Genomic DNA, 25,042 nt, shown 5'->3' on the forward strand with positions numbered 1-25,042 from the left:
AGTCGCACCAAAATGTTTTGGATGAAATGTACTGAATCAGAGATAGTTCTGTATGCTTCATCATAACCCAGCCACGAAATTAATTGACTTCAACTGTGACCTACCACAAACTACCTAAGTAAAACTAAAAGAGTTCAGATAACAGCAGTCAAACCGACACCACTGAGTAGGTTTTTGAGGTACATAAGCTAAAGGAAAGAAATGTCCTTACATGTGACGATGCATCTTGGGGGAGACAAGTGGGCTGAGGTGCAGTCTGCCCTCCGTATCCACGGATGCAGAACCTGTGAATATGGAGAACCAACTGTACTAGGCCATTTTATATAAGGGACTTGTGCATCCATGGATTTTGGTATCTGGGCGGGGGTCCTGGAACTAATCCCCCTGGGATACCAAGGGACAACTGCAGTGTGTAAGAAGCCAAGCCTCAGGGCAAAAGAGAGGCAGGACAGACCTGGCTTGTTAGACAATGCACTGAGAGCAAACTCAAAGGTTATTGCAAGCATTTTTTTTAAAAAAACCAGGAGCCCAGCAACCCCACTTCAAGTCATGGTCCCATGAATTAAGATCATTTCTGTCTCTAGCTAACCTGATCCTGATAAAGGGTGCTGGGACACCAAGAGCATTCTGCCTCATGTCCAGAGGAGAATTCAAGGATATCTGATTGTCATTCTTCAGTCTTTTCCTCTTTTAAGTCCTACCACCAGTAAACAGACTTCTGCATTCTTTAGCACTTTATATGAAGAATGTCAGTTTGGTTTTCAAAAGGAGGAAGAGAATCTGGGAAGAAAGAGTTAGTTTTCCTCAAGTTAAGCCAGAAGGCTTTCTCAAATGCCCTTAAAACAGTGAGGTTCCAGTTTCACTTATGTCAAATGATCTGTAAAATCACCAGCTTAAAAATACAATTCATGATTCCCAAGCTTGACCATTTCTCTTTTGTAACTACTAGAACTAGAATTACTTGTAACTATTTGACAGAATCAAACCTACTCTGGATTCCGACAATGAGACTCTCTCCCGCAATGACCACATCCAAATTCTGAGGATTCAACAGTCAGCAAATAAACTCAAATGATCTAAAAAAATTACTTCTGGCTGTACCTAAGCATTCTAGAGAACCTGAAAATTAACAATGTCATTTAACCACTCACTGGGTTTCTCCTCTATACCTAATTTTTTTTTTAATTTACTCACAGTCATGGTTTATTTTTATATACCACTTCACCTTTTCTGAAGCTAATGTAGGAAAAAGACTTGATTTCTGTAACAACTAAAAAGGATTCTTTACAAGAGATAAAAGGAAATACTATCCACATAGCCATTAGACAAAATAACCACACTCCTTTCCATGAACCTGGAGAACCAAATACACACACAGACACACACACAGACATACACACAAGCGCACACGTGCAGTTAAAAATCAGCATTTCATCCATTAAAGAAAAACGGCTGGCCAAAGAGGGAAACATGAGCCATTAATTACACGCGACCACTTCATGGAAAGCAGAGAGCTGCTTCTAAGTCTAAAAATATCCTCTGAACATTGAGCCCTGTGTTTATTTTTTCCACCTTTCACCCATTTTGCTGTATGTCCTTTGGTAACAGATTGGTTCAGATTAAAGAATATGATCTCATTTAAGACAACAGGAGCTTCACCAACCAAACAACAACAACAAACCACCCAGCAGGACCTAAATGGGATGAAGATGCCAAGCGGTGTGATAAAGACGAAGATACGACAACATGCAGAAGGCATCCAAGAAAAAGAAAAGCTCGGGTGATGCATGCACACAATGGTTTAAAAGGCTGAGGAACACACTGATTAAAGGGGAAAAAATCACAGTGTTTATCACAGAGCTAACAAAAAAGAAAAAAATTTGTAGAGATCTGTTACCTACGGCAGCTCCATCAACATATTACAATCTCCATATCCTAAACCCTAAACCCTAAACCCACGTGGCATTTTTCACCTATGTAGACAATTTATCCCATCCTTCCCCATGCTCTGCCTTCCAATCTTCCTCACCTAGGACAATGAGTAAAAATTATTTTAAAAATCCCCAATCTGTCCACACATTGCAGATTATCTTAAAACCATTCTTAAAAGTCCGTTCCTCACAAAATCCAAAAGAGCGGTACATATATCCACTGAACCAGATAGAGTGTTGAATATCAAATGCTGCTTGTGGTTCTGAAATAAGCCTACCCCTAGTCACTAAAGAACAGATATCTTATAATAGGATAGAAATAGTATCCTACAGATATATCATTAGCAAAATTATGCAGCGAGATTATCCCTGTCAACAGTGTGTGTAGGGCTGCTACGTAATTAATGCTTTATTAAACTGTTCTCTGAAGATCTAACTGAAAAAAGATCAGAATCTGAACCAGCTGTGCCGTTTAATATTATCTCTGAGGGAGCTGTGTGTGTGGGTGCTTTATTTGAAATTCTCCCTTCGACATTATACTCCTATCTTTGACGCTGATGCTTTTTTTCCCCTCCTTTGTGCTAGTTACTCCATCTTTTAAGGCTAAAGAACATAGTATGTTTAATTAAAAACAGAGAGTTTAAGAACAGAGAGTTTAAGAATGCTTAAAAGGCTGTTTCCATTAAACATTGATCCAGTTCATGCAGAAAGGCTTTGTGCTGTGGAATAAACTCCAGTTTTCATGCAATTTTAATGAAAATGCTTCTGAACCCCATTTCCTTCCTTGGGTTTGACCTTCTGTTCAGTACCCTGAATACTTCAAACAACCCTAATACAGTGGCTAGGAAGGACAAAAGTGGGAATAGCATTTATAGGAGCCAAAAATAAGTGTTATAAGAATTTAAATACTATGGTTACCAAAGGGGAAAGGAGGGGAGGGATAAATTAGGAGTTTGGGATTAACATATACACACTACTGTATATAAAATAGATAAACAACAAGGACCTACTGTACAGCACAGAGAACTATACTCAATATTTTGCAATAACCTATAAGGGAAAAGAATCTGAAAACAAATATATATATATATATATATATATATATATATATATATATATATATATATATATATAAAAAACTGAATCACTTTGCTGTACACCTGAAACTAACACAACACTGTAAATCAACTATACTTCCATAAAAATTCTTTAAATAATAAAAATTTTTAAATTTAAAAATAATTTAAATACTTACAAAAGGATAACAAAACGTCTTAATTTTTTTTATTTCATAAGCTGGAAAATTGTTCAGATTGGAAAAAAATACACCTTAGATATTTCTTCTCATTTCCTGGATAGTTTTGTTATTATTAAAAACAAAATACAAACAATGAGCATATACCTTTTGAAAGAAATAACATCCAAAAAAATTTAAGAAAGAGAAAACTTTTAAAAGACATATCTAGAGATAATTATTAACATTGTGAACCTTATTCCAGACATGCACCCAGCCACATGTTCGGATACAGGCCCTGCCTACAATTTTACATATAGGTTCACGCTCTACACATCTTGCTAAAATCCACCCCCTGGCCCCAATGATATCAAGGAAAGGTGTTCTCGTGAATGAATCTAGAGTACGTCATTTTCATTAGCCACACAGAACTCCACTGGATGACCACACCAATATTTCACTACCATTAACACAGTGATGAATTCTGAACATCTCTCTTTGACCACACTTCCTATTCTCCTGTGATAAATTCTAAGAAGTGCCTTAATCAAAGGGAACTTACATATTGACACATTGCCTAACTGGCTCCCAGAAAGGAGGAACCTGCAGGACATGAGAGTAACCCCTGACCCCACACACGTGCCAAAGCTGGGTTTTGCCCATTTTATTCTTCAGTTGTATGCTGCATATCTTAATCCCACTAGTCGTTACAGCCATATTTAGGATGCTCTGGCTACTCAGAAGCTCTTCATTTTTATGTAGCAAAAAATCGCCCCACCTTTACTGTAGGGTCTCTGCACCTTATCAGTCATGTTCAGAAAGTTTTTCTCCAGTTCAAGAGAACCCATATTTCCCTTTTACTGCTTTATATTCTTTTACCTTCATACATTCCAACCACTTAAAATCCATTTCAGTATAAAGTGTGATAAAAGGATCCAGTTTTCCAAATGGACAGATAACTACCCATACATCATTTACTGAATAACCCATTCTTTTCTCTACCGATTTGAAATGCTGCCTTTATCGTATACCAAATTACCACAAGACACCTGCACTACTTACCACTGGACCTTCTATTCTGCTCCACTGACTGAATAAATGAAACGCTAAGTGATTGATTTAAAGTCTACTCCAGTATCCAAAGAATGGACTGCCAAGGTCAAATTCTGCCTCCACCATCAACAGCTGTGTTACTTTGTTTTCTGTTTGCTTTTGTTTTGGTTTGGTTTTATTTATTTTACTGAGGCATTGTTGATGTACAATATTATATAAGTTTCAGGTGTACAGCACAGTGATTCACAATTTTTTTTTTTTTTTTTTTTGCCTGCGTTGGGTCTTAGCTGTGGAACGCAGGATCTTTCACTGTGGCGCACAGGCTTTTCGTTGTGGTGCGCAGGCTCCAGAGCATGGGGGCTCTGTAGTTCCGGCACTCAGGCTCTCTAGTTGTGGTGTGCAGGCTTAGTTGCCCTGCAGCAGGTGGGATCTTAGTTCCCCGACCAGGGATCGAATTGGCGTCCCCTGCACTGCAAGACGGATTCTTAACCACGGGACCACCAAGGAAGTCCCTGATTCACAATTTTTAAAGGTTACATTTTATGTATAGTTATCATAAAATATTGGCTATATTTCCTATGTTGTACTATATATCCTTGTATCTTATTTATTTTTTTAAAAATTTTTTACTAGATCTTTATTGGAGTATAATTGCTTCTTGTACAACAAAATGAATCAGCTATATGTACACATATATACACGTCTCCTTCCCACCCTCCCTATCCCACCCCTCTAGGTTGCAAAGCACCAAGCTGATCTCGCTGTGCTATGCTGCTGCTTCCCACTAGTTATCTATTTTACATTCAGTAGTGTATATATGTCAACGCCACTCTCACTTCGCCCCAGCTTACCCTTCCCCCTCCCCATATTCTCAAGTCCATTCTCTATGTCTACGTCTTTATTCCTGCCCTGCCACCAGGTTCATCAGTACCATTTCTTTTTTAGATTCCATATATATATATATGCATTAGCATATGGTATTTGTTTTTCTCTTTCTGACTTACTTTATTCTGTATGACAGACTCTAGGTCCATCCACCTCACTACAAATAACAATTTCATTTCTTTTTATGGCTGAGTAATATTCCATTGCATATATGTGCCACATCTTCTTTATCCATTCGTCTGTCGATGGACACTTAGGTTGCTTCCATGTCCTGGCTATTGTAAATAGTGCTGCAATGAACACTGTCGTACATGACTCTTTTTGCATTATGGTTTTCTCAGGGTATATGCCCAGTAGTGGGATTGCTGGGTCGTATGGTAGTTCTATTATTAGTTTCGTAAGGAACCTCCATACTGTTCTCCATAGATGTTGTATCAATTTACATTCCCACCAACAGTGCAGGAGGGTTCCCTTTTCACCACACCCTCTCCAGCATTATTGTTTGTAGATTTTTTGATAATGGCCATTCTGACCAGTGTGAAGTGATAACCTCACTGTAGTTTTGATTTGCATTTCTCTAATAATTAGTGATGTTGAGCATCTTTTCATGTGCCTCTTGGCCATCTGTATGTCTTCTTTGGTGAAATGTCTATTTAGGTCTTCCGCTCATTTTTTAATTGGATTGTTTGTTTTTTGATGGAGCTCTTATTTATTTCATACATAGTAGTTTGTACCTCTTAATCTTCTACCCTTATCTTGCCTCTCACTCCTTCCCTCTCCCCACTGGTAACCACTAGTCTGTTCTCTATATCTGTGAGTCTGTTTCTTTTTTGTTATATTCACTAGTTTGTTTTATTTTTTAGATTCCGTATATAAGTGATATCATACAGTATTTGTCTTTCTCTGTCTGACTTATTTCACTTAATAGCTGTCTTACTTCGGAAAAGACACTTAACCTCTCTGTGCCTGAGTTTCCTCATCAGTAAAATGGGTGTAATAGTACTTACCCCATAGGTTTTTTATGGGGTTAAGCTAAATGGTAAGCACTATTTTTATGTTACTTATCCTTATCATCATCCCCAAAAGTAAGCAAAGAGAAACTTGATTCCTACCTTCAGGAATTTAGAGACCAGTGAAGGAGATAAACATTTAATCAAATTGCCACAATATTAATGCACAGTATCAAACCACAGTAAACGGATTAAAGGGGAACCTCATCTAATCTATCAGATCCAAGAAGGGGCTTCCAAGAAGTAACATTTGCATTAAGGGCTTAAGGATGAGTAGGAGTGAAGTGTCCCCAGGGTGAGGGGAGGACAGGCACACACAATCCAGCCACAAAGGCCTCGCTGCAGAGCCCCACATCTGCCTGTTCTACTGGCAACTTCACAAGGGGCTGGTTTCTTCTCAGTTTAAATTCCCATCCTCAGAGAGACACTCTATGATCATCCACTCTGAAAAGCCAGAGATATGGTCTTTGATAAGAAAGCTAATGCTGTAAATCAGATCATACAATCTTATTCATTCAACAGAAACTATTCCAGCTAGAGATGTTCCAAGATCCTAGCTTCAGTAAAATACAAGAAGTATCTATCCTCAAGGCTATCCTTTCTCAATTAACATACGCAGGTATCTCTGAAACCATCATCTGCTCTTTATGTGCAAATAATGGTCCCTTTCTCACATTTGTAATTGTCTCTGCTGGTAAGAGCTTCCCCTGCTGCCCCTGATAAGCACCCCGAACCTTCCTAGGTGTGAAGAGAGTGTGGTCTCTCTCCACAACACAACGTCAAATATGACCTCACGTCACAGCACCCCAGCATTTCTTTGTTGCATTTGTGACAATGTCTAACCATACATTTGCAGGATTATTGGTCTGTCTCCCACACTACGCTGCCAGTTCCGTGAAGGCAGGGAATGAGTATTTTATTCACCTCCCTACACTCAGAACTTAGCACAGAACCTGGCAGGTAATCGATTTAACGCCTACTATTTGTAAGACAGATGGATGACCAGAGCACAGTGCGAGCGGAAACCGGGCACTAAATCAGGGTGGAGAGGCAAGGGTCAGATCAGACAGGCCCTTGCAGCTCATGATTTAGGATTTTAGTCTGTGCAACCAGAAGCCATTGAAAGGTTTTAAGCACGTAAGTGTCAAAGATATATTCAGCTTTGGATCCCTCTGGCTAAAATGTGACCTGACTGGAGGCAGGAGAGATGCTGGGTCACAGCTTGAACCACGATGGTGGGGGGTGAGGGAGGGTGAGCAGTGGACTGAGGGACTTCCACAGCATTTCAAAATGGACATTACAGGAACGTCCCTGGCGGTCCAGTGGTTAAGACTCCACGCTTCCACGGCAGGGGGTGCAGGTTTGATCCCTGGTCAGGGAATTAAGATCCCACATGCCACAGGGTGCGGCCAAAAAAAAAAAAAAAAGAAAAAAACCCGACATTACAACAACTGCCAACATTTGACGGGAGAGGTTTGGCATCAGAAAAGAAAATTCTAGGACTTCCCTGGTGGTGCAGTGGTTGGGAATCCGCCTGCCAATGCAGGGGACACAGGTTCAAGCCCTGGTCCGGGAAGATCCCAGCTGCTGTGGAGCAACTAAGCCCGTGCGCCACAACTACTGAGCCCATGCGACACAACTACTGAAGCCCGTGTGCCTAGAGCCTGTGCTCCGCAACAAAAGAAGCCACCGCAATGAGAAGCCCGCGCACCGCAACGAAGAGTAGCCCCCGCTCTCAGCAACTAGAGAAAGCCCGCGTGCAGCAACGAAGATCCAACGCAGCCGAAAATAAATAAATAAATTTATTTTTTAGAAAAGAAAATTCTACATGATTAGTAACCTTGATACAAATGTGAGACTGTACAATGTAGAAATAAGTCATTGTAATCAAGGACCTATAAAGCCAAATGGGAGTAGGAACTAGAAAAGTCTATTTCCCACAGAGGAGTCCCAGTTCTAAGCAATTTCACTCATCCAAAGGACACGAATTATCAACCATGAAAAGACAGCTCCCGTGTATTAAATATATTGAATATACAAACAATGTCAAATCAAGACCACAAGGTTTAGTGGCTAAAGGCCTTTGTACTGCCATATTTGCAACTCAACAGCACCGTGGTTTATTACTTTTAGGAAAATAAATAAGTAAATAATACACAACGTTACCAAAAAATCTTTGAATGCTTACTCCTCAATCCTCATAACATTCCTGAAAAACCTTCGACTGCATATTTTTAAGTTATTTCTAAAGTGAGAAGGGAATGAGTTTCTGTATTTGCAAATGGCTTTTTCGGCGAGGGCAAGCCTTCTACAGCCCTTGCCTCTTGCAGTATCTTGAGAACATCACACTCCTGCGTTGCTTCTCTCCCTTCCGATCCCTCACAGCTGCCATGAACACATCTGGCACTGCTGGTAGTGGTTTAGGCACAAAGAGCCTGCTGATTGGCAAGAAGGATGCAAAACAAGTTTGGCCCAGACTCTCATAATACCATCACTTCTGCAGAAACTATAGGCAAGGTACTCAGACTCCATTTTCTCATATGTTAAATGGTTAAGTATCAACATGCCTTCTCCTTAGAGAGGTGTTAGAATAGTAAAATAAGTGCACACGCACTATAAAATGTTAAGGTGTCACTCCACATTCATCAACAAAAAGGGAAAAGTTAATGTGAGTTTCCTGAGATGGATGTTAGAAAATCAAGTATCTGAGTAGTTACTGAAGAGCCAAATCATGATGATCTAATTAACTGACATACTGAATAAAGAACTTTCATCTGGCAGAAGGGATTATTCAAAAGACCCTAACATTTATTTCAAAATATAGATGATGCTTCCACTTAAAGAAACACATATCAAAACCAAACTTTAAGAACTTCTGAAGGAGAACCATTATTTTATATATGGGTAGTCTACAACAAATCTTTCTTTAAACTTTTTTTTTTTAAAAAGAGCAATGGGGACTTTGCTAGTGGTGCAGTGGTTAAGAATCCACCTGCCAATGCAGGGGACATGGGTTCGAGCCCTGGTCTGGGAAGATCCCACATGCCGCGGAGCAACTTAGCCCGTGCGCCACAACTACTGAGGCTGCACTCTAGAGCCTGTGAGCCACAACTACTGAAGCCCATGCACCAAGAGCCCGTGCTCTGCAACAAGAGAAGCCACTGCAGTGAGAAGCCCACGCACCACAATGAAGAGTAGCCCCCGCTCGCCACAACTAGAGAAAGCCTGTGCACAGCAACGAAGACCCAACCAGCCAAAAACGAATAAATTAATTAATTTTTTTAAAAAAGAGAAATGAATGAGGGAAAAAAGGAAAGAAGAATAGAAGGGTCGCGGGGAGGAAACAGGCAGGAGGATTAGTAAATCAACTGTACGTAGTCAAACCCTGCTTTAAGAACTCTGAACATTTTGTGATGGTTAGGCTCAGGAAAGTCCTGCAGTACAGAAACATGCTTAACCTTGCTTCCAATATTTCTCAAACTTATTTGGTCTTGGTAGGTATCTCTCCCCCGTGTTGTATTAATAGAAGATTCTTTGGACAGCAGTCCCTAAAGCTAAGGAGCTGTTTTAGGGGTTTTGAGTTTTCTAATGGTGATGTCTGTGCCCCTCCTCAGATCTATTTCAGACTCCCATGCAGTAGGAACCAAGTGTGACTGACGCACACCCAAGTTTGGGAACCACTGCATAAGTGGAAGGGGCCTTAAACTACCTGCAGAGATGGTAGGCTGGGGTGAGAATCATTACTAAATGAAGCATGAGGCAAAGGTAAAGCATCTTCAAAAGTATAACGAAACAGTGAAGTAATTTAATCTACAGGAACAGAATTGCACACCTTTTCCCAGTCCATGGGTACTCCATAAACCAAGACTTCAGGATTCCAACGGTCCATTCAAGAACAAAAAGAGACTAAAGTACTGATACAAATAAGACTCTATCTTGCATGGAGATAGTTTTTAAATCAAGATAATTCACTGAATAGCTTTTAAAGCGTATTTTAATAACCTGCTCTAAAAAACTTACAAATCAAATAGACTCACACCTCACCTTCCACCAGTAATGCCCAATTATGAGAGAAATGTCCTGCAAAACTCTTCCACTCTTCAGAGAACCACCTAAGAAGGGCACAGTACAGAATGCATAGATAAGAAAGTTCTATCATGCTACATATACCTTAATTCAAAAATCACTCTTTCTCAGGCATATATTTAAATATTCAAGTCTCAAAACACTTAAGAGGACCAAAATCTGAAGTTCTGCAGCAAGTAAAAGCATCCGTTTAGTGTATGCAGGATTACTATGCTGGAAAACAAATTTCTTGAGGCAGAGTCTTCAACTCTTATTTCTCAACTTACAAACAAATATTGGCTCCAGAAATTTAAAGCGATTCTGCAAAGGCTGGAAAAACAAGCTTTAATCCAGAAATGACTTCACAGCCTATTCGTCTTAGAGCTTGAAGCACTTTTCATTGAAGCCATTAAAGAGTGCCAGGCCCCAGAGAAAGCCAAACTATCCACAAAGGCACACTGGTACCCAACCGGCAGCCACCCTCAGTGCTCTGGTTGATCCCGCCAGACGCGTCCTCTTCGGGAGGAAGCTGAAGGTGGCCGGCCCATCTCATTACTGAGGCTGTGTTTCCTGGTCATGGTTCTTCCATTCTGTTCTATTTTGCTTGGGGTGCAAAGAAGAAGGTATTATTTTTCTATTTATGCCCTAAACTCTGCATTTTCTGTCCTCAATAGAAGGAAGCCCACGAGAGGCTGTTAACAGAATTCTGCATTCACGTTCAAAGACAATCACTTGGAATGTCTCCTATCTTGTTAGAGAGTCTCCACCATGCTTCATTCTTCTTTGCTGGGATGCACTGCCTACGGGCCTTTTGCTGAGAAGCTAAGAAGTGACAGAAGCCCAGGAGACTCCTGGTACAGGGGCTGAAGAATGAGGCTGGACAGTATGCACCAAATGACCGAGAGCATCTTGCAGAAGCACTCTTTTATACATGTCCTAGCTGCCCTCTTTCCCTTTATGCAAAACAGAGTCAAAGCCATGACACTGTCTTTCCTAAGGATAAGACTAGGGATCTGGCAGAAAAAAGAATCATTCAAAAGAAATGGAAGCAAAAGTCATTAGCAGCATTCTTATTCATGGGGCCTCTACAGTTCTTGAAGAAACAGGAAAAGCAGCCACGCATTCAGAAGAAACCCAAGCGGCACAATTTAATTCAGGGCTCTATGGAGGGCGAGGCAGGTGTTCTAATGCTCTTAAGCCAAACGCCTAACGGGGCAAACCTACATTGATTGACAGCTCTAGAACTTCGCTGGAAATGGGGTTTGCTCCCAATCCCAGAGATGGCTTGCAAGATTCTTCTGTTCCTTGTTTTCAATTTAACCTGAGGAAGTGGGGATGGGAATAAGAAGTGAGGATGATGGAGTGGAAAGAAAATTTAGTGATAGAGAAAATTTAATTACAAAAGATGAAGAAATGCAGAAATACAGACTGCTCATCCATAAGCCCAAGTGACCAGGAAAAACCACTGTTTAAATGTTAATTTAAAAAATGATCTTACAGCATTATAGCAAAGTGCCTGGCATATAAATTCTCAGTGTATTTTACCTACTATTGTAGCTCTTTACCCTTTATTAGGCCTATCGCACATCTGTTTCATGTCCTGTTTTTTTCACTTAGCAATCATCGTGAATACTTCCCTGCACTGATAAATACTCCCCTACGGACAAAATAGCTATAGATATTCCATGATACAGACATACCACGATTTACCTCCCTATCACCTATCATTTGACATTTAGGTTCTTTCCAACTTTTCACTACAATAACTACTGAAGTGAACAACTGTGTACACAAGTTTTGCAAGCTCATACATTTATTTTCTGTAAATAGAGTCCTAAAAACAGAATTACAAGGAAGAAAACTGCTGACATCTACACTCCCACCATCAAACGAGAGCCCACATACTTACCTTTGCTGACTCAGAATGTTACCATCCCTTTAATCCATGCCAATGTAAATAATGAGAAATGTCATATATTGCTGTTTGATTTCCATGATTTTTATATTTGTATCCTGGCCACTTGTAGTCCTTTCCTATAATGTCAGCCCTCTGTAACCACAGATGCAGAACCTGAAGACACAGAGGGCCAACTGTACTACACCATTTTATATAAGGGACTTGAGCAACCATGGATTCTGGTATCCGTGGAGGTCCTGGAACCAATCCCCTGTGGATAACAAGGGAAAGCTGAATTGCCTTTCCATACTCTTTTCTAATTTTTCTATTAAGATGTTCATCTTTATCTTACTGATTACTAAACCCTTTCAGATATTTCTTAGTTTGACATTTAAGGCTGGAATAGGACTCGTAGTTGAGAATTATTGGCAGTTATCAGCTCTGAAACTAGCCAGTCTGGACGAAAATCCTAACTCTGCCACCAAAGCTGCGTCATCTTGGGCAACTTACTTAACCACTCTGTGCTTCAGTTTCCTCATCTGTGAAATGGGGATAATAATGCCCTTATGGGGTTGGTTTGGGTAATTAATGAGTTAACTACCATGCTAGCCATTTTTATAATTAAGGAAGTTTATTTTAAATTTACAAATTTACAATTTTATAAGAGCATGTTTTAATTCAACTTCTAAGTTAACTCAAAATATGTGACGTATCTTTAAGCAGAAATAAAGTAAAAAATACATACACAAGATAACCCTTTTAAACATACATAAATACGGATAAATAGAAGAGAAACAGGAAGGATGTATTCATTCAACAAACGTCTATTGAATACCCACTAAGGAACAGGCATTAGGGAAACAATGAAGAGCAAAACAGAGTCCCTTTCTTTATACCCACACTGGGGGATACCAACAAGGAAATAAACCAACAAGCAGTGCAGTGGGACCAGCCCCATACTTAAGAGAAGTACTATGGGCAGTTTTCATTGCACATGGAAGGGCATTTAACCCATACCAAATGAGGGAAGGGGACCTAAGAAATTATCAAGCTGAGACCTGAAAGAGAAGCAGTGATTAGTCAAGCATAAAGTGGAAGAGAGGGAAGGGGAATTTCCACAAAGAGGCCAGTATGCTGCAAAGGCCCAAAAGCAGGTAAGTGTGTGCAGTACGGGGTAAAAGATAATCTCACACTTACACAGCTGTGAGAGATGAGACTAAGTAGCTAAAAAGCGTCAGACCACACTGCAAACTCACTCATGGGACTGACAAGGGCTTTATATTGGGAGCCATAAGGACCACTGATGAGTTTTAAGCAGAGGAGCAACGTTAGATTTGCTCTTTAGAAAGATGATTATAGCTCCACTCAGATAGGAATCAGAGGGGAACAAGACCAGAAGCATGAACGTCAGAACCTACACGCATGTCCAAGTCCATCTTGCCTCGGCTGTGGAACTTAGGAACTGGGGGCTGCGGGGGTGGAGATGAAATCAGGTGACCAGTGACTTGTCCGGGGTCTCACAGGCCCTCAGAATGGGAAAACCAGGAGGATATCAGAGGTCTCTGAGTTTCTAATCCCGGGTTCCTATTGCTCATGTTTTACACTATCCTAATGATGGACAGTCTTTTACCATATTTTACAGGATGTCAAGAGCTTCTCCTGAAGCACGCCTGGGGCTCCCTTCTGAACATTAAGCACGGAACAGATGACTCAGTGCTGCTCTAAACAAATGACCTTCGCTTTTATGATACATAATCAAATTACATCATGGGCAGAAAATTCCCTGACAGTCAGAGAATAGCCGACCATTTACACAGTGAAATTGTGGGAGGGGGCAAGTTTTGAACAACACAGTTGGTGCAGACTTGTGTCCTCAATTACACTGATTCCCTCAATGAAGATATCATTTGTTTTAGTCTTCTTACAATCGTTCTGATTTAGTAAATGAAAAAGCCTTCAGTGTATTGTTAGGGTATTTACTGCTTGTCTAACATTTATTAATCTCCTGTTTTAACAAAAGCAGAATAAACTTCAAGCTCACAGATTTACTCAAGCAAGAGTATGTAGGACTTAACTCTCTTTTTGGTATGATAATTTCCTATACCTCTATTTATGATAAGTGACAGTGGTTTTTCCATTTATCAAAGGATAACAATTCATTGTTAAAGTCAGTAAATTAAAGATGAATGCAGATGTCAAAAAGTCATGAAGATAAAGCTTAATGCCAAATATGGGAAACAGTCAAATTACTCCACCATAATCATATGGAAAGAGCCTACAGAAATCAAAAGAGCCTATAGAAATTCACTTGAATCATTCACGGCAGCAACCAGCAGACACAGTGACATAAGACAGCAATAATTTAAATGTTACAAAGGGCAAGCCAATACATATCACATGATATCAGCATAACTCATTGCCTCATAAAAGCAGAGTAACAGTAACCAAATTTAGACAAATGCATTGATATAGAGATTTTATGATAAACTTTCTGTTTAGGACACATCCTTTCACATAAGGGGGTTTATGGTGAAAATGGATCAAAATGATTTAAATGTGCATATCTTGAGACACAGAAAGTAGCTGAAAGAGCTTGTAAAAATGAATTAAATGCATCTTAATGATCACAAAATACTTGCTGAACAATTTAAATTTTGTAAACAATGATAAGCTTTCCAAGCTTCTGTTGGAGCTAAGAAAAAGGAGTTTTCCGTGTCTACATCAAAAAAATTTAGAGAAGAGATGGATGATGAGCATTACAAGTATCTCTTTGGAAATTCTGGATTGGGGTTAAGGTAAAGGTGATGGGCAAAAAAAGTGGAAAATCTAAAGATTTTGGATTTGCGAGCTTCAAAGGGACCAAAGTCACACAGAGAGTAGTGGATGAGATGGTCAGAAAAGAGCTTAATGAAAAACAATTTTGTTTGTTAAACTTAATTAGAAAGTGGAATAGGAGACAGCACTCAAGTGAAAAACTGAGTGTTAAGAAGAATAGAATCTCTGGATAACAAGATATTAACTTGCATGAGTAAAATCTTGGTAACAGTAATGAAGAGAACATCTCCAGAAAGCACTTCACTCAGTCAGTCTACAAACATGATGGAGGACAGCCACGGCCAAGGGTTTGGGTTTGCAGGTCCCTATTGCCCAGAAGTAGCCACTTAAACAGTTTAAAGAATACTATAAACATGGTCAACATTCATGCAACATAAAGAAGCACTCCAGGGTCACTTCAGTGAGCAGTAAATGCAGGGAATGACAAGGGTGAAAGCTGTACTCATTCTGTAATCAATTCCTACAGGATACATCACCTTTAGGTTACCTCACTCAGACACAGAACATTGTCTGACTAGTCTCTCCCTGGCCAAGCTGTCAAATGACACCAAGCCCTCACAGGACATCTCAGGGTGTAAGACCTCATCCTCTCCAAAAGAGGTCTGGCACTGTCCACCAGCTACACCTAGAAAACCACTCAGGGCTTTGGATCCAGGAATCATGTCAAAGAACATGAAGCTAACACATCACTGACAACACAATGTGTGCCACAGTTGTCTGGAACCCTCAACAACTACTTAATGAACAACTTCAAATTACCATGCAGCTGTCTAACATGCCCATACAAGATAAGGGCATTTCACTGTACCTGTGGTGGCATCAGCCTTCCACAAGCACAGAAACAGATGTGGGATGAACAGTCAACCACTCCGCTCTCACTGGTAAGGATCCCTGGTGCCTTGTTGGAAACTAACAATTCAAAAAACTCTTCAATGTTCTACAGTCTCTCCATTCCAAGGTTAATGAAGCTGTCACTGCACAAGCAGCCTACCAAGCTAAGAGGAGGCTCAGAAAGTAATTTACAGCTTCACTGTTTAACACTGATCAGGGACTACAAAAAGAAACTTATGTTTCACCAGAGAAAAATACCAAAACAACTAACCATGGGGAAAAAACTGCAAAATATAACATGTATTAAAAGAGGCATATGTAACACTGAACCTTATGTAATAAGATTGACAGCAAATGAGACTTAAATTTTATGTGTGAGTGTTTACATTGTATGTATATGTGTGTGTATACATATACACACATAAGCACCCATACAAATGAATGTGTTATAGACACAAGGCATCGCAAAGGCTTCTAGATTTTTACCAACACCCACTTCTACATTCTGGGTACACTTGATAGACCACAGTTCCCAGCCTCCTCCCTTCTTCCCTTGCATTTAGGTATTCCATGGCTTGGCCAGGTTACAAGTTCCAGCGAACTGAACCTAAACATAACTGATTGTTCCTTCTATTAGTTTTCTGTTGTTGCATTACCACAAACTTAGCAGCTTAAAACAATAGCCGTTTATTTTGCTCAGAGTTCTACAGGTCATAAGCCTGAGCCAGCTTGCCTGGGTCTCTGCTCAGAGTCTCACGAGGCCACAGCGTGTCACCTAGACTGGGCTCCTATCTGCTGACTCTGGGGAAGAAGTCTCTTGCATTCACATCGTTGGCAAAATCCAGTTCTTAAAAGCTGTGGACCTTAGAAGGTCCCTGTTTCCTTGCAGGCTGCCATCCAAGAGCTGCTCTCTGCTCCTAGAGCTTAAGTACACTCCTTCTCACATGGCCCCTTCATCTTTGAACAGCAACAGCATGTCCAGTCCTCTCTGACCTCCCCTTCTGCTACCAGCCAGAAAAAAATGCTCTTCTTTTAAAGGGCTCATGTGATTAGATTAATCCCAACCATATAATCTCCCTTTTGCCATATAAAGTAATAATCTCAGGAGGGACATCTTTTCATAGTGACAGGCTGACCCACACTCAAAGGGGAGGGGACCATACAAGAGGGAGGGTCACTGAAGGTCTTAATGTCCTGCTGACCACATTCCTCTTCCAGGTCTGGCCCATGAAAATCTCCCATGCTTGATCCAACACACTCTCTCCCTTTGGCAATCTTGAAAACCATGTGTTAAAGATGGCGGAACCCTAGTCATCCTGGATCCCTGAAGCAAATAACAGGAAATAAGAATGAAAAGAAATCTGAGCAACAAAGATCCCTTAAGACCCCTTGGTTAAACCAAAGCATTAGGACTTCGTGCAAAGTTCAGATTAACAAGACCAAGTGTACTGGTTGAAAATGAGATCTAAAAAAGGTCAAACGGATCTAGTGGGGAACAAAAAGATTCCACTGTGGTAAATGGCAAGTGGAACAACAAGAATAAAACATATCAGAAAGTCTTCTAAGTTTCTGAAGAAATATTATTGGTCAAATCAGCCATGAGTAGTTAAAAGCCTGTGACTGTAAAGTGACCCCCAAATTTAAATAAACAGGAAGCCACCTAAAGAAGCTCTGCAGCTCCCAGAGGCCACACTCCTTGTCACTCCCTTTAGACGCAGCCAAATAAAAGAAAGAACAAAAGAGTTCTTCCCTGATTGCAGAAACAAGGTAAAACCAAGGAACTTCCTCTACTGTAGGGGCGGGGGACTTCACCTTACTCAGCAGACGGCATCACTGTTACGGACCATAAATGCCATGATTCCCATTCTTTCTCTTCCCAAGTGGGAGTGTTCACTGTGGATGATCTTTCCTGTACACTAAAAAGCAAAGGCAAACCATCCGTATGTGCCTAACAAGAACTGTACCTTGACGTTGAGATATTGCTTAAGCTGCTCCAATTAGGATCTATTTGTAAATTCAGTTTGAATTATAAGAAAGATTCTTCTGTTTCTTTCAGATATCACAAGTCAGAAGAGGCTAGAAAAGAATCTGAGCAAACCTCCTAGGAGCTGAGTGGTTCTAGAGAATGACAGATAGCTTCTCCACAGTCATATACCATGTATGATTTGACCCAGGGCTAGAGGAGAAAGGTTAGAGCAAAGCAAGGAGAACATCATATTCTGAATTTAGAAGTTGTACTAAATGTAAAATCTTCATAAATAGTAATTTCCCGAAGCATCAGACTCAGCTGAAGTTTCAATATCATTTGAAAATACTTCGTTGATAGTCTGCAAGAATACTTGACAGGGTCTCACAACATGACATTTTAATAGGTACAGCTATCCACAGCTCTCAGTCTTTATTATCCATTATAGACCATATAAATCACTCAAACATTTTGGCTCCAAATTGGTCAGGGAAATAAAGAAAATCTAAACCAAAAAAAAGAGCGAGAGAGAGAGAAAGGCTGTACTGTAAAGTCTTTAAAACTTCATATTTTGTTTCCTGCTCCCTCAACATCCCCACACACTCAAGCTGTGAGCACCCCACCCCAGTGACTAAGTGCACCCGTGTGATAAGGTGGGCCACACCACAAGGTTTTTTTTTCTGCCTGCCCCTGACCGTGACCTAGTAACATTCTCATGCACCAAGGAAATTCCCTCATGCCTTTTCTTGCGTACTCCACCCTGACCTTCCATAAAGGTGCTTGTCCATGGGTCTTCGCCCTCTCTCTTGGCTCCCCACCTGCTTGGTTGAGCCCACTTTCTTGGCCCTCCTCCCCTGTGACCTCTCTCAGTGTGCAGTGACTCTGTCTCTCTAGGGCCTGTGAGTATAATAAACTTTGTTTTCCTAAACCTCTGTGTCCCCCACTTGTGGCCACACCCGACTGGTCATCACATGAAAGAACACAAACGAGGGTACAAAGGATTAAAAGAACAGAAAGGGGGAAATAGGAAAGCCAAGGGAATCCTTTAATTTCCTAACCCCCAGAATCTTGCCCATCTGGCCCTAACTTCTGAAGGACTTCTCATCCCTAGGCAAGCCCCACCACTGTAAACCCTGGAGCTGTTCTTCAACTCACACAATTCTCATTATTCACTCACCTGTGGTCTTACCCTTCTTGCTCACTTCCTCAAACCACCCACTCTAAAGAAAGTCCAGGGCTCCTGACGCCCTTATGCAGCCAGGCTCAGCAGAATGGAATCTGCTCTGCCAGCTTAAGCATCCCAATGTTAAGCCCTCCTTCCACAATGACATTTCTTCTCAAAACAGTCACCATTTTCCCCAACTAAAGCCTTGCCATTTTCAAGGGTATTTCTAATTAATTTGGGAGGTACTTTAAATTTTCCAAGTAGACTGAAACCAAAATTCATATAAACCCAATTTAAAGCATTAGAGAATCACTGTGAGGGGAGAGCCCTTGCAAAAATATAACCGTGTCCACAACAAAAACTTCAATCAAGAAGAATCTCAGTCTCAAGGGAAATTATTCTCAGTCACCACTTTCAGTTTAAACACCCCACAGGTCCATTTGCCAAGTGTATCAGGAAGTTATTATATACATTATCACAAACATCCCATTCAATTCTGACACCTCTAGAAACTTCGTTTTTTAATATTTGATTGCCCCTAAAATTCATTCAGAGAAGGCTGCATTTTGAGCAGACATTCTAAAGCCCAGTAAAAGAATGGAGGGAGTGATCACTATTGTAAGAACCACCTCATTCTCTCCTGATGACATGATCAATTTCTTATAATGTATTTTTACTTTGTGGGGAAGAGAGGTAGGGATTAGGAATTCCTTTAAAAATCTGGTGATAGGCTAAGGACACTCTCCCACAGAAAAATGCACATATAAAATGTGGCATAATTTTAGCAAATAAATAGGCCCTCTGCAGTCTATTATGGACCCCAGGCTAAGAACCTGACAGAGGGTGCAGGGATAGAGATAAGTCATACTCAAGATTGTGAAGGCAGCAGAGATTTTACTGCTTAGAGCAGGCAATTAAGGAACTGAGAACCTCACTCAGATAAAGTCATATCTAATTATATATTTAATTAAATACCTTAACCAGTTTTAAGTCTCACCGAATCAACAAATGCATAAACAGATTTATGTAACATTCTCCAGAGCAAAACATCTATATAAAACACAGCACTTTAAATGTGATGAAAGCATGAAGAAATTAGTTAAAACAGAAAAGCATAAAATACCAATGTAATTAAATGTTTCCAGTTGAAGAATCTGAGTGTGACAATAATTACATACCAGACTATATCATAATTAACACAGGCTAACCAAATATGTTTTATCCTTTAAAAAAATCAGAAGGTATAGTCTATAATAGGTACATAGCCTAATCAAACTCATTGAAAAGAAGAAAGCATTTCTCATTTTATGCAATAAAAAGTTATTATTTACAGACTGAGTTGTCCCTTTACATTGAATCGAACACAGTGTTTAGAAGAACACTGTGGTGATTGCTTTTAGGAAAATAAGGATTGTTACAGGCTGATTAGCCCCCACTCCAAATTCATATGCCAAAGTCCTATCCTCCAATACCTCGGAATGTGACCTTATTTAGAAATAGGGTCACACAGATATAATTACTTAAGATGAGGCCATACTCATCAAGTACGTTGGGCCCCCAATCCGCCCTATTGTCCTGGTGTCTATACAAAAGGGGGAAATTTGGACATAGACAGACAGGGAAAACACCATGTGAACATGAAGGCAGATATCGGGGTGATGTGTCTACAAACCAAGAAAGGCCAAAGATTGCCAACAAACCACGAGAAGCTACGAAAGAGGCCTGGAACAGATCCTTGCCTAGTACCTTCAGCGGAAGCATAGCCCTACCAACACCTTGTCTCCAGAAGTGTGAGACAATAAATTCATGTTGTTTAAGGCACTCAGTTTGTGATACTTTGTTGCAACTCTACCAAACTAATACAGGGACCTAACAAATCATACTCTGAAGAACCTTTCACTATACAGCAAGGTGTGTCCATATTAAATGCTTGATAAAGTTTTTTTTAAAAAGTATAGATTTTGTAAGAACAGCATGTTAACTGGAACCGGAAAGCTATTTTTACCTAATCTGCTGCTGGTTTAAACCAACAAATGAAAAAAAATGGCATTACTCTTGCTAAAATGAAATCTCAATATACATGAAACTCACTAAAGTAGAATAATGCATGCTCACTTGCCCTATTTTACAGTTTAAAAAACTGTATCTTATTTATTCTAATTGCATGATAAATTATATCTTTATGAGCAATTAAGTAATAAATTATATTCAAGTAAAAAAGATCAATTTTTGCTATTTTAACATGTTCTCAAGCTTAAAGGATTTTCCCCTTTAATAAAATTTATTTGGCAAAGGCATTTTTTAACCTCCAAAGAGCAGAGATGTTGAAAATAATTGTCAGCAACAAGGCAGAAATAATCACTTCCAAACCAAGAGAACAGTGGTGACACATCTAATTCAGAGTTTCCCAATCAGTGGGTAAACACTGAAAATAAACTGCTTTATTAATACAAATATCATCCCTCGCAAACATAAGCAAAACACTCAGTTTCACAGAGACAAGAGGAATGTTCCTGAAGCAGGGCCTTCCACTTATAAAACATAGTGTATCTAATCTAGCATACCCATTCTCAAAAAGGAGTAATTCTAGGTCTAAAGTTTCCTCTGTAGATAAGATCAAGTTCATGGAACTGTATGGGGGGAAATGGCTTAAAAAGTAGGACATGGCTATTTCCCCTAATATCTTTGTCACATGCAAACATTAGCGCTGGCTTTACACGCCCTTGAAAATGCCCACACATGCACAGGGAGAATAACATTTGCCTTGGGCTTTCTAAGATTGTGCTACATTAAGTTATGGATAAGGGATTGCGCGTCACTTCACCTTTAAAATGAAAGGCTTTTCAGTAAAAAAATGAAAATGACATAGTGATTCTGCATCTGGATTCAGTGTGATAAATACTAATCTCATCTCATCACAAGCAGACCTCCTCCAAGGCTCTAAGAAGTTCTTTCATACCACAATTCAAGTTTTTATTCTGAACTTCAAAGTTGCATGTAACTTCACAATTTAGCTAAAATGGAGTGGTTTGATTAATTTTTTGTTAAGTAGCAAAGCTAGAAATTCCAGCTTCTATAATTCCCTCATGTCTCATTATTACTAATATAAAGGACAGTATTTTATACTAAAAAAATTATTTTTAATGTTAATACCATTTATTGAACACTTTGAAATGTGTGTTCTACAAACTCATTTATCTTTACATCAATTTTAAGAAATGGTTTTTATGCTCATTCTAGCAAGGAGAGATTCAAAAGTTAAATAACTTGCTCAAGGTCATAGACAGCAGAAATGGGTCAATCCTTAGCCTTTCCCACTCCAAAGCCAAGGTTCCCAATTGCCTTGTAGGACACCAAGGTTTGCAAAGGAAGTCTTCAGAATCAAAGTGGAAAAAGGATGTGGTGTTAGTCAATTTGGTGCTGGGGGTGCGGTGATGCGTTATAGATGTGACAAGTACCAGAAATAAAAAAGGTTAGTGACATCAAAGAAATCCTGCCTGACAATTTCTGGATAGCACATATGCTGCTTCTGTAAACCTAAAGGAATGTGAAATATAAAGTTATTAGAGGCCTTCCAAATTACACCAACAATGCACTTATACTTACAAATATTTCTTCTGGCAGAGAAGTCTCAGAAAGATCCAAGGTGAAAAGCCAAAACACATTAATGGGTATTTTTACTGAAATAGTTTTTCTCCATTTCCCAAGTTGACAAATGTAACTTATTCTATAAAGGCAGGTCTGTGGTGATAGAGATGGCACGTGGGCACACGGGATGAACTTCATGCTGCATCTCTCACCCTTACTTAACCAAAATTCTGTAAAAGATAAACCTCACCTTCTCTGGAGGTGGTTTATAATAGGACTGTTATTGTGGTAGCCTGGGAAAAACCTCACTACTTCTGAGAAATTATGAGAAAGCTCGGTATTAATTATGAGCAAATCTATGAAAAAAATATTTAAGGCTAAATTAGGTGAAATAGTTAAAGAAATCAGTAAAGTCCTTAGCTTAAGACCTCTTATTTTAAACTAGAACTGTTTCAGAAGGGTAAAAAAAAAAAAAAAAAAAAAAAAGTAACCATACTCATTATATAAGAAATAGGTCACATTATAAGTATTCACTTATTTTTCCCTATGTAAAATTCTTCAACCCAGCCCAGCAAGATTTAAATTATTAGAATCTGAATTAAAGAAGTTTTATTATAATCACAGCTTATTAACCCCATAAAGATGGGCACATCCAAGATGTAAAAGGCTCACTAAAAATAATACTTTGAAATACATGATGATTTGGTAATGTTAACGCTGCAAAACCCATGGGAAATTTTTAAAGGCATGCAGACTGCCGGTCGAGTCTTGGCCTCAAAGGAGTTTCATGACCGAGTTCTCCAAGGAAAAGTTAACGCATGAGCTTCCCAGAAGGAAACCCCATCCTCCCATTCCTAGGGAGCCTGCGGACGCCTTGGAAGGCGGAATTCGGAGACCACAGGGGAAGAGTGCAGACCGCGGGCACCTCCGCAGCCACCCCCAGAGCGGGCCACCTCTCATGCCAGCACATCCCGGGACAGCCGGGCGCACCGACACCGCAAGGTCGCCAGGGAAAAGGCTACTTTACATAATCTCCCGCAGCGCCGCCCGGGCACCTGCGCGCCGAGGCGGCGCTGCACCGGGGCCCCCCCCTGTCAGGCCCGCGCTGGGCGATGCGGGGGCGACACTCGGAGCGACTAGGCTGGACGCCTGGGACCCGTGGATGCCCGCAGCGCCGCCCTGAGCCGGGGGTGAGGGACGGAAGGCGGGCTCCCAACCCCGGGATGCCCGGGCCGCCGCCGCGGCGGGCTGGGCGAGCAATGCGGGGCGCGGCCGGGCCCGGCTCGGTGCTGGCCGGCGTCCCCACGCTCCCTGCCCGCTGCCGGCGTCCAGCGCGCCCTCAGCGCCTCCTCCCGGGACCGCCCCGCGGCGCACCTGTCACGCGCCTTACCTGAGTGGCTTTGTGGAACTGCTTCTTGAGCCCGGCCACCGACATGGCGCAGGAGGACCCGCGGGACTGCTGCGGTGCGGGGAGCGGGCGGCGGCGGAGCCGGGCGGGAGGACCGAGCGGTGCGGCGCGCTGGCCGGGCCGCCGCTCGTCGTGCAGCCGCCGGGGCAGTGGGCGCGGGGGCGCGGAGAGGCGCGGGACACGGGCTCGTGCGGAGAGACACCCTGACGTCAGGGGCGAGCGATGCGCACTCTTAAAGGGGACGCGGGAAGCCCCGCCCCGGGCGCGGGGTTGGAACGGCAGGTGCCGGGGCACGCGCTACCTGGGCAACGGCACCTGGCGCCGCCGCACCCGCGGGCCGGCTGCCTGCTTAGAGGACCAAGGGGGTCCTCCCGCCCCGGGAGTGTCCTCGTGCCCCCACGGACTGCGGCCCGGTGGCTGCAGGTTGGCAGCCCAGGCACCGGCACGACTCAGGTGACTTGCTCGGCTTCCAGGTAGCCGCAGAGGCGCTGCCTAAGCCAGCCCGCCTGCCCTTTGAGCCTGGCCTGTTTGCAGCCTGGAAAGGAGGAGTGGCATTCTCTCTCGGGTAATGAATAAGTTATTGCTCCGTGCTAGCTTGGGCACAGAAACAGTTCTCTGTCCTGGTTTCACTATCCCTTAAGCCTACATAACGTTAGGGAAAGCCACCAATGCTGGGTTTGGGGGGGGGGTTCGATGTGACACAATTTAATGACTTAAAAAGAAGATGAAAAAAAATTTAAACTTTAAAGCTGGTCAAGTAAATAGCATTTAATCCTCTGTTTACAGTTATGAAAAAGCCCAAACATGAACTTGGCACTCACTTATGACAGTGGATTTAGGATTTTCAACCTAAAATAAGCATTATGTAATGTAAAAAAGCATGACGCAAAATTGTACAATACTACATATGCAACGAAGTACATATGGCTGAGCTAAAGCGAAACTGCTGTAACTAGATGAATTGTTAATAGCGCAGCACTAGACGGCTTCTGTATTCTGGTAATTAGTCACTTCCTCTTGTTTTTCTAGGGCTGAGAAGCACATAGAGAAGAACTTTTGGTCCCCATGTGGGGACCAAAAGTTATAAGGAGAAGAAGCCAGAGTGACAGAAGCCAAGATGAGAGACATTGCCAAGAATGCGGAAGGAAACAGCATGGCAGAGTGGGAGTACTAG

General features: G+C 41.2%; 1 protein-coding gene across 1 annotated transcript in view; it reads right to left on the reverse strand.

Moving 5' to 3' along the window:
* SH3GL2 (SH3 domain containing GRB2 like 2, endophilin A1) overlaps nt 1-24,034 on the reverse strand; it is a 198,364-nt gene extending 174,330 nt beyond the window's left edge. Inside the window, exon 1 of the mRNA XM_057549423.1 lies at nt 23,851-24,034. Coding sequence (XP_057405406.1) covers nt 23,851-23,895 — 45 coding nt within the window. The 5' untranslated portion in view covers nt 23,896-24,034. The remainder of the gene's footprint in view (nt 1-23,850) is intronic.
* Between the last annotated feature and the right edge of the window lie 1,008 nt (nt 24,035-25,042).

The sequence above is a fragment of the Balaenoptera acutorostrata genome, chromosome 6 (genome assembly GCF_949987535.1).
Source record: "Balaenoptera acutorostrata chromosome 6, mBalAcu1.1, whole genome shotgun sequence".
Lineage (NCBI taxonomy): Eukaryota > Metazoa > Chordata > Mammalia > Artiodactyla > Balaenopteridae > Balaenoptera > Balaenoptera acutorostrata.